Genomic DNA, 12,467 nt, shown 5'->3' on the forward strand with positions numbered 1-12,467 from the left:
GTGGGACCGTCAAATCCTGCACCCGGCATCCGAGGGACTTGGAAACAGTGATGCTGTATGGCTGGTTCTTTGCCCGCTGTACTCAAGACTATAATGCCATCTTTACCACGCTACTCTCAGAGTCTACATGCAAAATTTGGGGGCCTTATCAGAGCAAATTGGTATCTAGTAGTAGTCTTTTAACATATTTAAAGTGCCTAATCTTTGAAAAAATAAATAAAAATATAACAACATTACATGAAAGAAAATGAATAGACAAACACTGGAGGTTTCAAAGGCAGGCAGATACACGAAGCAAAAAATTGAACTCAGGCAAACTATACATCTTAGTACTCAGGAATGTTTATTTCAAAGCTTTTATCATCACTAGCTCACAAGGGCTCTTTCACCAACCTACATGTCAGATACAAAACAGTTTCCAAATGAATATTTCTTGAAGTGAATGTACTTGTATAGAAAAGCAAACTTTTATAAATGTGATACAGTAGTAGCACCCATTGAAAGTACTCTACATCTCCTTAAATCCCCCTAAATCTTATACAACTACTACATCATTTTCTAAAACTAACAATATTGCCTACTTTTTAAAATGATATATAAATTGGGACACACACTGTAGTTCTGAATGAAGGAAAACTTTCCAGTGAATTAAGAGGAAGTTTTGCTCCACTTACAGAATTTAGCCCAAGAGCTATATTTATTCTAAATGTTTCTATATAGAAAGAAACCATAAACCATGCTCTTGAAATTTATAAGTAATATATAACTTTTTTTTTTATATTAAGCAAAAGATATATAAGGTAAGGTAAGGATAGTCACAGTTTTTCAGTAAAGGTTCAATCCAAAAATCTCTATTCTAACACAATCTCAAATATATATTTCTTTAACTGCTTATAGGATTATTTTGCTAAATATTATATGTTTTGGACAAAAAAAACCCTCAGCAGCTGATGAAATACAGGCCAGAAGTAATTACAAGTGAATTTACACAAAGCAAAGAATATAATGACTTTGGCAACCTATAATTTCTAATTCAGATGTGTTTGTTTTGTAGATAATGTTGGATAGATACAAGGTTTATATAAATGCCACTAATTAAAATTTCAAGTAGTTCTATAATCTGTGCTTCTTGTTAACTTGACATTTTATCTCAATATTGATAGGGTAAACAAATGCAGGACTGGAACCAACATAAGGTTAGTGAAATGAAAATATTTTCAAATAAGGGTTATGAGATTTCACTAGTCGAAAAATCTTGTATATGTTCAGCAAAAGCACAATATTTTTTATGCCTCAAATTTAATACATGTAAAGGTAAGTAGTAAAAAAGAGCAACAGAAACTACTCAGTTATAATCAGGAAAGACTGAATGGTCTTTATAATTCACCATAGAGATCAACACACTAAATCAGGGCACTGTGGAAGTGGATCATCCAGCCCACAAAGCTTCTCAGTATGACACAGGGAGTTAGATGCCACTGCCACGCACTGCCCCCCTTTTCCTCCCACTAAATTTGTGCTTTTCGGTAGATGAAAAATGCATGTTCTTCAGCAGAAGTTAATCAATTGCTCCAATGAAAGCTCATGCCTCCTTTAAATCTGTTATTTCCTTCTCTTTAATGTCTTCCCCTAACACCTACTTCTGAATTTCATGTTGAACCTTTTACTGGCTGAAAGACAGCAGAAATCAAAGCAAGGATGATCATTTGGTGAGAACTCCTTTGAGCAGCTGCAACCTCCAAACGGATTTGTTCTATTCCTGAATGAAGTAGTTCTTTAAGTGGAAGTGAAGTATTCCTGTCACAAAATAAAACACTCTCATTATATTTTTGTAATTAACAAATCATTTACCATGTTTCTTATACCGATTTATTTTTAGGCAATATCTAACTTCTGTTTTATAACTGAGGGAGACCGTCAAGTCTTCCAGCTCATTAGTATGTGCCAATCGTGAAGGCTACCACCCTTACAGCAGCTGGTGCTATCACAGACAAAGTCAAATCATGAAGCTGTAAACAATGTTATTAAGCACAGAGCAAATCCCAAAAAGGGGATGATTCACCATCTCTCTGAAACCAAGGGAACAAGGGTATCATTTATACTTATTTTCATGCTCAGAAAAGAATACAGAATTTAAATTGTTAGAATATAACAATATAGTTTAGATCAAGGTTTCTCAACCCATGGGTCGCAACACAAAAATGGGTCACAAGAATCATGAACGGCTGGTGCCTCCCACAACTGGGGGGGCACCATGGCGGTGAGTGGGGACTGCCTGTAGCTGCCACATGCTGTTGGCGTCAGCAAGCAGGGCCCGCCTGCAGGTGCCACGTTGGCAGCCTGGGGGCAGGGGATGGGGAGAAAACAAGACAAAACATGGAAAACTGTGGCTTTTCCTTTGCAGGCTGGCAGTTCCAGCCTGGAAGGGGCTGCTCGGTGCCTCCCCATGTCCCATGCACACCTCCCCACCCCACATACCCAGTCCCTACCCCAAACACTCTAGGGCTGGGGCGGGGGGCAGTGGGTCAGGAGTGAGGACCACTGGGTCCGGACTTGCCATCGATGTTTACAAATGGGTCCTGGTACAAAAAAGGTTGAGAACCACTGTTTTAGATATCTGTCTTAAAATGCTTAATATTCTATAAACTTGGTTGTTTAAAGTTTAGATGTCTACAAATGAATGGCCTGATTTTCAGAGGCACTGAGCATTCACAGTTTCTACTCAACAATGCTGGGAAAAAACCTCAAAACAACAAATCTTTTACACTCTCAAATATAAATATTTTGGCTCTGTTATTCAATTAGTGATATTTAGCATGCCATGGGTGCTACACATTTATATGCTACAGTAATTTGAGTCCATAGATAGTTTTCAAAGTTTTACCTATAAACACATCCACTATCCAATGACAAAAATATGCTTATATGTTGACTATTTTCCGGTAACCCATACAAACTGAAACATTATCAAGTGTCATTAGAGTAACTATTCTGATGCTGGAGAAGTAAGGATGAATTAAGACTTCTGACAAGTTTCACCATAACAACACAATCCATTTCCAGCTGAAATTTGCTTAATGTTTTGGGATGACTTAAATGGGACCAGGATTTCATCTTTAAGTCTTGTACAGACTTTTCATGTAATTCTTAAGTTGTGCTGTTATTTTGAGAGAGAAATTATCATCATTTTTCTTAGCTTATAGTTCATCATGATTATTTCTCTACAGTAGCTGAAAAAAATTTTTAAAAAGGCCATGATGCTATACTTTGGCTTTTAAAATAGCATTTAACTTTCATAACAGTTCTGTTCACCAAGGTTTGAACATAAGAAGGTAGTGTTGTTACAGCTGGGATTTCCTGTTGAATTGCATTACAAATGGATGAGTCTCAAAGCTGTCTCTTGCTATCTTCTGTATCTTTATGATTGGCAAATCACTCACATTTCCCAGTAGCAAATGGGATAATAAAATGTTTAACATTTTCTCCTCTTTTTCTGTTCAGTCACACATCTCAAACTGCTTGTTGCTCAGCTATTATCAGAAACTCATTCCTTGCAAAATTCATATTTTATTTTTCTTCCTAATCCTTTTACATTTCTCACTTATTTTAGTCTTCTCATTTTAGATCCTGTAACTTTCTTGTGAAAAGAAGAATGGGAGAGATTAACAATGCAATGTAGCATATGCTTGTGTGGTCTCCTTGCTTTTCACTCTGATTCTACCCACCTGAGGCACTTCTGAATATCTTAGGCCTCAGATTTGAATTTAATTGTTTTTGCTGAAAGCCTAACAATCACTTGTTTAGTGTAAAGTTCTTTCAAATTGAAAAAAAAACCTGTGTAAATTGTCAGGTGGGTTTATGGTGCAAAATATTTTTATTAATATGATGAAATAAATGTATGTTCAAGGTTAAAAAAAGTACTGCTCACCTTAAACTTATCTGTTTATATCAGAAACCTAGGGTAAGAACTGTACTTTCACCCAAGGTAAAAGAAAGGGGCACAGAATGCTTTAAATTTCACCTATATATGTGCACACAGTCATTTTTAGTGCAAAATCCTGAGTTACTTTTGCAGCATTTAAAAAACGAAGTGCTATGCGGGTGTACACATGTGCACAGCCCCCTAGCTGGAATGCTACAAGGTCACAAAGTGCTACAGTTAATCAGCAGTTGCTAGTATTGGCAGCCCCTTTGCCACTCTGTGGCAACAGCTGATGCCACTCCTTGCAGGCTTCCTTGAGATGGCAACCACTGATTGACTTGTCCCTATCCAATCAGGAGTTGCTACTCCTGGCAGCCTCATCAGCTGTTGCACCCTGTGACAAGCCCTCTATGGTAGCAGCAGCTGATGAGCAGTCTTTGTCTCTCATCAGCTGTTACCCCCCACCCCAGCTCAACAGCAGTTTTATAAACAGCCATGGCAGGAAGCAGAACAGCAGCTCTGAAGAAGGGTTGGGAGATCAAAGTCCACTGTGCTACTGACAGAGGCCCCTGCAGTGCTATGTGGTATTACAAAAGATAGGGCTATGAAGCAGTTCCTGTTTAAAATTCTTAGAGTACAATCTTCCTATTGCAAGCATTTTGAAAGACAGTCAAAAGTGGCTACCTGTGGATGACCCTTTTGCCAACCCTAGTACTTGTCTGGTGGTAGGGAAGAGGCTAAAACCCTAAATGGCTTCCATAACTTGGATCAGTTTTTCCACTAGTCAGAGAACATACCCCAGGTTCTAAAGAAGAAAAACATGACTTTAGGTCAGGCTGGGTAGGTGTCCTCCTGAATGCCTCTTCATTCTAGCCATTGTTGAATGTGTGGTACCTTGACTAAGAACTAATTTTTAGGGCTAGACTTTAGCAGGTACTTTTTCTTTATTGTACCACATTTAAACTTTTACACATGAAAAAGAATGGTACAGAGGCAAATTTAGGAGGGATTATCATATCTGAGGCACAAACGATGTGAGGGGAAAAATCAGAGGCTGTTCTGTTAATACTTTATTAAGAAACACAGCCCATTTTTAGAGAGAGTATAATTTCACACACTAGTAATACATTCTCTGGGCTCTTCTTAGTGACTTATTGCTTGCTTCACTATTTTAATTTATAGAAATGGAGAAGTACTCCAAGAGCACATCTCCACATAAGAGAGCAAATTTGTGCTATTCTGCTGATGTGCATCCACTGCGATGCAGGACAAAATGCCCTTCCTCAGGGAAACTATCATTTTCCCCCTCCTCCTGATGTGCTAAAGGAGCTAGGATAGGCTCTGGTCAGCAGCCAGAGCAACTACTGGGAGGATCAAGTCTCCCTGTTTGCCAGTGTTCTGTTGGGGGTTTTTTGCAATGCTCTTTTTTTGCTACTAGGTTTCCCTGGTAGCAAATGTTGTTCCCTACTGCATATTTGCAACATGGGGCATATTTTAATGTGTGGGGTGTGCAGTTTGTGGAATTGTAAAGAGGTCTGTGGTGCCACAAACCACATGTAGTGGCACATCTGGATGCAGCCCAAGAGAGATTCTCAGTTGTCACACTGCTACTTTACCTCTTTTACCACATGTTTGCTATTAAAGTCTAAACACATAATCAATGGATTTTGGAATATGGAATCTGCACATGTTCAGGGGGAAGCAACATGGATAACTTACATGTTTCCAACTATCTCCAGCCCTCTCAACTACAGTAGTGCAAGATTGATTGCCTGGTAAGGTAGCTTTGTAGTCATCGGACAAGAGACCAAGAATTGGATACTTGTTCCTGTACCTGTGAAAAAATAGTAACATAAACATTTAAAGGCTCCATTTAATTGGTTACTAGACAAAATTCCATTACTGTATTTACTTGTATCCCTCCCTCACAAAAGTAGCGTTAAGTAAGGAAGCTGATTTTTCTGACCATTATAGAGGCATGGAAATACTAAGATAATTGCTGCTCCTTTTCCTTCTCTTCCCTCCAGCAACTATATGGAGGGAGGAGCAGAGTCCAGCAAGGGCTGATTGGGGGGCTGGGGAGGAGGGTGCTACATGATAAAAAAAAAAAATATGGCAGCCTGTGTATTTATGAAAGAGTAAATGGATTTTAAGAAGCTCACATTTGTAGAGATAAACTCAATTATGATCAATGCAGAATATGTTTTTAAATAATTGTAACCTGTATATATCAGGGGGGTTGTTAATTACAGAATCCATGTTTTTATAGCAGCTGTTAATTAGCAAGAAAACAAAACTTGAAAAGGACACCCAATCCTTAAAACTATTCCTAGTTTTAGATGTTTGGGGGCTGATCTCTAAGAAAATTGGGTTAAAATTAGGTGAATTGTTACAATACAAAAATCAATTTGAGAATACTTGAAAAAGTTTTATTCTGCAAGCAAGTTCTAGAAATGGCATTGGGCATAATTTAGCAGTCATTTAGATGGAACTACTTAGTTGGGGGGTGGGGGGTTGGTTTGTTTTTTCCTTTTTTTAAAACTCCGTGCCTTTGAACTTGGGATGTGAGAACTACATTCTGGCACATCTCTCACTAATGGCAGCCCAACCTTCTTAAGTCTCTCTCAGTATAACCACTGAGTTGTTAGCCTTTGTGTCTTTAACTCCCTAACAGAAATCCCCCAATTCTCCTGCTCCTTGATCGGGTTTCAGCTAGGGTAACTGTGTACCAACTGTAAATTTCTCAGCAGGCCACACTAGTTTTGGCACCCACCAGTTTGTTTGGGAACAGTTTGTTGGGGACAAACAATAACCTGACAGTTTCCTTTAACAGTAAGTAACCATTGTTTTATTTAAATAATAGGAAGAGCAAAACCTGAGACGTTCTTAACAGAATAAATAATCCACGTGGTCCCTGGCAAATATTATATTTATCATATGATTAATGCGAGATATATGCATTAAATAGTAACATGTCAGACATTCAAAAAAATTATGACATGATAAAAAAGGGCAAACCTGCCTCAAAGAAGGTACTCATTAAAAGTTGGCAGGGAGGCTTGCACAAAGCACTGCCCCTCCTATAACCCAGTAATAGAGGATATGGCAGCCACGGTGTTGGTAGGGATTGACGGGGAGGTAGAAACCTTCCCATCAACCTTTGACACTCTCAGCATCCTAGAAGCAGCCCTAGTCCTGAGGTATGCATGCACCCTTTAAACTTTCCTTGGGCTGGGCACATTAAAGAGCATGTGATCAGCCTGGGATCAAGCAACTGCCCACAGTGCCTGATGCACAAGCAGTCTGGCACCCAGAAGGAAGGTCCCCAGTCTCTTCTGGAGGGGAACAAACAGAGATACCAGTTAATTCAAGCTAATTCATAAAACAGTAGAAAATTAGGTTTGGAAGGGACCTCAGAAGGTCATCTAGTTCAACTGCTGCTCAAAGCAAGACCATCCCCAACTAGAAGACAGCTGTGTCCAGCATCCTTGAGGACTGCTGGCTGTTTAATCTATGGCCGAATCTCTGAATCGGTGCCAAATCTTTTCCAAATCAATTCAGAGGCTTCCAATTCAATCCAGAGCTTTTAAAGAGTCTCCCAATTCAATTCAATTTAAAGCCCTCTTTCACAAGGTTAGCCAGCCTGTCTGTGAAGATGCTCTTTCTTCTCTTTGTCAGGTGGATCACATCTCTTCCTAGCAATCCTTCTCCTTGGAAGAGCATCCCATAGTTGAAGAAGCCAAATCCCTTCTGAGACACCACCTGTGCAGCCAGGTGTTGATCTGCAGAACGCACTCTGAATCCTACCCCTATCTACTACTCCCAGCTTCATGTCAGCTGTTCAGGCCCTTTCATCAGAAGGAACAACCAGAACACAACCTGAGCCCCAGACCCCCTCACCCTTGCACCCAGAACCCTGTAGTCATTTTTGATATGCTCAGGGGCTCCCCTGGCAGTATCATTGCTGCCCACATAAATGATCAGCATGGGGTAGTAGTCAGAGGGCTGAATGAGCCTTGTTAGTAACCTCCATGACAACTCAGATCTGGCCTCCAGGCAAGCAAAAGACCTCCTCAGACAACAGGTCAGGTCGGCAGATGGCTCCCTCAGTCTCCTGCCGAAGGGAGCCTCTAATCATCACCGCCCGTCGCTTCTTCTTGATGGTGGTCATCTTGATCCTTGCCACCTTGGTGAGGCCTGGCCCATCTTCCTTCACCAGTGGAACGTGGTCCTCCCTCTGATGCTAGGGCTGCATATCTGTTCTCCAGACAAACGAATGCAAGTCGAGATCAAGATCTCTGATTGCTGCCAGAAGTCACAAGCCTCCAGCTTCCACCCTCTTGGGTGTTCACATCCTCTCTCTTGTCTAGCACTGTGTCCTGGCATCTCTTCTTTCACAGGCCCAGAGGTCTCCTCCAGCACTGAACTGATGAACTCCTCATGACAAAGAATGCTTCAGAGCCTTGCCATGTCCTCCTGTAGTTCTCTTGCCTGTTCCCTAAGACACCACAGGAAGGCATCGCTTACACTGCAGACACTCCCTGACCTGGCTGTTTGGAAGGAACCTGCAAGCTGAAGTTTCTATAGTGCCAAGTCTGGACCTGGGTGGAAGCCTCAATAGTGAGCAGTGCTGCCTGGACAGAAACCTCACAGGTACAATCAGAGGCAGTGGCAGTGGTTCTGATATTGCTCCAGCCAGTTCCTTGGGTCTCTTAATCTGCCTCTTCTCTCTTACTGCCCTTCTTCCAAGCACATCTTCCCTAGCAAACTTACCTGGAAGCTGGCATGTTTATTACTTGTCGGCCCCAATGGGTTCCTTTTTTTCCTGCTTCTTCAAGCCCCTCAAAAAGCAGGGGGAGGAGGGGAGAGGGAGGGCCCATGAACTGACTTAGGAAGTGACCTGTGAACTGCCTGCAAACTGCTTACCCTGTTTCCAGCCCCTGTTCACTGGCTCCCTGGTCAGTCTCCTTTTATACACTGCTGGGCCTGGATTGGCTCTGCCCCCTCACTAGGACTTCTGTCAAGCCCAGGCAGCAATCACTGAGTAGAAGACACCCACTTTGAGGAGTAACGAGTTAGGCCAGCATTAAGGTTTCACATCTCTTTGGAAGTGAAAATACATAGATATATGTAGGCCCCTGGGAGACATTATTTTGTCAAGCTGTAATCTTTGTAGTACAACAGAAAATAAAGTGCTATGGGCAGCCACACGTTCACAACACCCTGACTGGAGGGCAAAGGCCCTTCTCTAATCAAGGTGTGATAGAGAGATGATCTGTACCTCTGGTCAGTGAGCTGCATAGGCTCACTGACAGGCTTATGAGCCTTTAAAAGCCCCCAGTGTTTTAAAAAACAGGATCACTGTTGCCTGTCCTTAAAGAAAGCAAATGTAAACCTCCTCCGTGTACTCAGAAGCAAATGAAAGATCTTGCCATTTTTATAGTCCTCTAGGCATACATGTGCTTTTCTTCAAAATAATTGGCAAACTTCTTCTTGCATGGAGTAAGACAAAGAACATTGTCATTTTTCAGGAAATATGCAGCCTGCCAATGTTTTATCAAAATGAAAATTTAGATAACACAAATACTGATTTTTTTTCTGTTATTTCTTTTAAACAGTATTAACATAGTCAGTGAGACCATATGGATTGCGTTCTCTCCAGAAAGGTTTTCTTAATTGGAATTTTCATAATTCAGTTGAAATTTTTAAAACAGGATGTTGTATATCACTGACTGCAAGAGGCTATTCCTTTGAAGAGCTGTATCCACTTAAAATTTTAAAAGGACATATTTCTTAAAGAGTTTTAACCCCATACCTGGTGATATTGACAGTCCTTGTTACACCTGGACAGTGATTGCATGACAGTCTTTCATTTTTCAATCTGAAGAGTTCCTGAGGAAGCCAAAAATAAAAAAAGTGAACTCTTCTGGAAAGGTCATTAGGGAGTTTAAACTCCTTTCAGAAGGTACTATGAAATAAAGTTTGTCATTCCAACAGCCTGGGACAAGGGAAGGCCTCTACTTAGCAGTCAGTGGAACTACAATAAGTTGGGCAAAATAAAATACTCTTTAAAGGAGGAAAAACATTTGAATGGGGTACAGAACTCCTCTCTCAAAGCTCTGAAGTATGCTCAGATTCCTCTGGCATCTATTGACCGTGGAGAAGGAGACACAAATGCTTTACATATACAAAGCATCTGGCATCTATTGACCGTGGAGAAGGAGACATATGCTTTACATATACAAAGCATCTTACAAAGCAGTCTTGGAGCACATTACATTTTTTTATACTTATAAACTGTTTCCTAAAGATGTATTTGACCTTGATATGTTGACAAAAGCGCAAGAAAAGAGCCTTGTTAAAACATATAGGTGGAAGAGGAATTATAGAAAATTGAACTATTGGAATGGTGCTGTGGCAGGACTTCTCTTGTCCATCCCTTTTCATTCTATTGTCTCTTTTAATTGTAAATTATTTATGCCACTGACATTTGGATTCTCTTGTAGCTCTAAACAGGGGAAGAATAAACAGAATTATTATAAAAACCTACACAGAACAAAAGCTCATTCCTTACCTCTTCCTGCTGTTTAATAAAAACTTCTTTGTCTTCCAACTTTGAAGTCAGTTCATGCAGCTTTATCTGTAACTCACTGTTACTTCCATTTCTTCTTGAAACATCTTGCTGGCACTGACTTAATTGAGACTAAAAAAAAACCCCAAAAAGGCACAATCGTACATATTCTAAAAGAATTTCATAGGAATAAGTTCTGCAATCTGTGCACCTAGAAGGTTATCAGAAAATGAAATCCCTTTATTACTGCTTTAACTTCATAGCAGAGAACTGATGCAATTAAATTTGAATATTAGAGGAAGAAATTTTTTATTCAAACTGTTTACAACTCTGACTGCTTGCTTTTAAATAGACACCTATACCTGTTTTTTCACAGGCAAAAAAAGGAAAAATGGTTATGTTAGACCCAAAATAATCTGTCATTAAATCCACAGAAATACATAATTTAAAAACAGTTAAAAAGAGGAAAAAACAAGACAACAACACGCACACTTTCGTGTCTTTAATACTTGGGCTTGATGACCTTTTTGATCTATTCATTTGCTGGTCATATTTAAACTTATTTTACATACGTTTGTATATTTACTCTATGTACTAACCCCTCACATATTTTGTCACTAGTTTTTGCCGTTTACTGTTTGCATTACTGTGGCACAAGATTTAGACCACATAAATATGAATGTAATAAGTCTGATCCTCTGGTCTGTGTGATATTCTGGTCACAACTCCAAAAACTAATAACCCTGGATAAACAATACAAAACAAGATAGATGGATCATCAGGTTCCCATTAAATTAACTTAAAAAAAAAATTCTGTAGTTGCAGTAAATTTATTCTATGCTTCTTACTTTTTAGTTCAGAAAATGGAATTTACCTTTTAATAATGCCTATATATTACTCAGAATTCTGTATTATTCTACAAATCTATAAGATAATCAGCATACCCTAAGATTGCAGATCACTCTATCTTTCTCTTCTCTTAAGTTGTTAATCATTTCCACGTAACGGCTGGAGAGCTCATCTGTGGCAGACTGTACCGCTGAACTAGAACATGTCTAGAAAACAAATGTTACAAAATTAAATGCAATATTGATTACAATATAATTTATCACAGTTGTAAGGCTATAACAGGGTCTCAGTAGCTGATAAAAACAAGTTTATTCTGAATTCATATGCTTACTAGAATGTCCATTTTTTCTTTAAAATATCTACTGCCAGTAATTAGTAAACAGTAATATTTTGAGATAACAAAGAAGTCCATTACCTGCCTTCTCAGGTTCTGGATCTCTTGTTCCAAAGCACGTTTACTGTACTCTAGTTCCTTTAAGTGACACTCCTTCTCTCCCTCACCATGGCGGAGAGAAAGGATCTGTTCTTCCAGTGAGCGACATTTTGCAATATTTTCTCGGAGTCCTTGCTATGAAAGCAGTGCACAAGAAAGTAAAATTAGTTATGGAGCAGCGTGGTAGTCTCGAAGTCTGTCTTTGAGTAGTGCTCAATATTTGGGAACATACAGTTATTTATACACAGCCATTTCTTTATTCAGCTCTGATGTAGGCCCAGATAATGAGAGGTGTTTCAGAAATTCAACTTTCTTTGTAGCCAATGGGAACTAAAGACACCTTCCAAGATCAGATCCTTACTATGCAATTTCACGGAGGCTTGGCTGCACACTCAAGACTGGAAATAGGCTTTTGTATTTATTGTTCCTGGAACAAGTGGGCATGCTAAGAACTAGGCAAATTCACTCTAAAACACATTATAAAACTTTACCAAGCATTGGACTAAAAAGTGTTCTTCACATTTTTGTTTTAAACAATCTTCTTTCCCTCTGACAACTACCCAGCTCTGATTTCAAACTAATTTTATTCATTAGGCTGAACTGCTAATTTTAATTTTTCTAAACAATGGCAACTATTGTACACAGAACTTTAGTGAAGGGGAAAAAAAATAAAGTGCTAGCATGCTGCGCTA

General features: G+C 39.4%; 1 protein-coding gene across 1 annotated transcript in view; it reads right to left on the bottom strand.

Moving 5' to 3' along the window:
- Positions 1 to 335: 335 nt before the first annotated feature.
- Positions 336 to 12,467, bottom strand: part of POF1B (POF1B actin binding protein) — a 43,548-nt gene continuing 31,416 nt past the window's right edge. Inside the window, exons 10-15 of the mRNA XM_090059869.1 lie at positions 11,758 to 11,910; positions 11,438 to 11,548; positions 10,497 to 10,625; positions 9,738 to 9,814; positions 5,642 to 5,756; positions 336 to 1,797 (exon numbers count right to left, since the gene is read on the bottom strand). Coding sequence (XP_089915995.1) covers positions 1,777 to 1,797; positions 5,642 to 5,756; positions 9,738 to 9,814; positions 10,497 to 10,625; positions 11,438 to 11,548; positions 11,758 to 11,910 — 606 coding nt within the window. The 3' untranslated portion in view covers positions 336 to 1,776. The remainder of the gene's footprint in view (positions 1,798 to 5,641; positions 5,757 to 9,737; positions 9,815 to 10,496; positions 10,626 to 11,437; positions 11,549 to 11,757; positions 11,911 to 12,467) is intronic.

The sequence above is a fragment of the Crocodylus siamensis genome, chromosome 8, assembly GCF_052110815.1.
Source record: "Crocodylus siamensis isolate JL-2025a chromosome 8, ASM5211081v1, whole genome shotgun sequence".
Lineage (NCBI taxonomy): Eukaryota > Metazoa > Chordata > Crocodylia > Crocodylidae > Crocodylus > Crocodylus siamensis.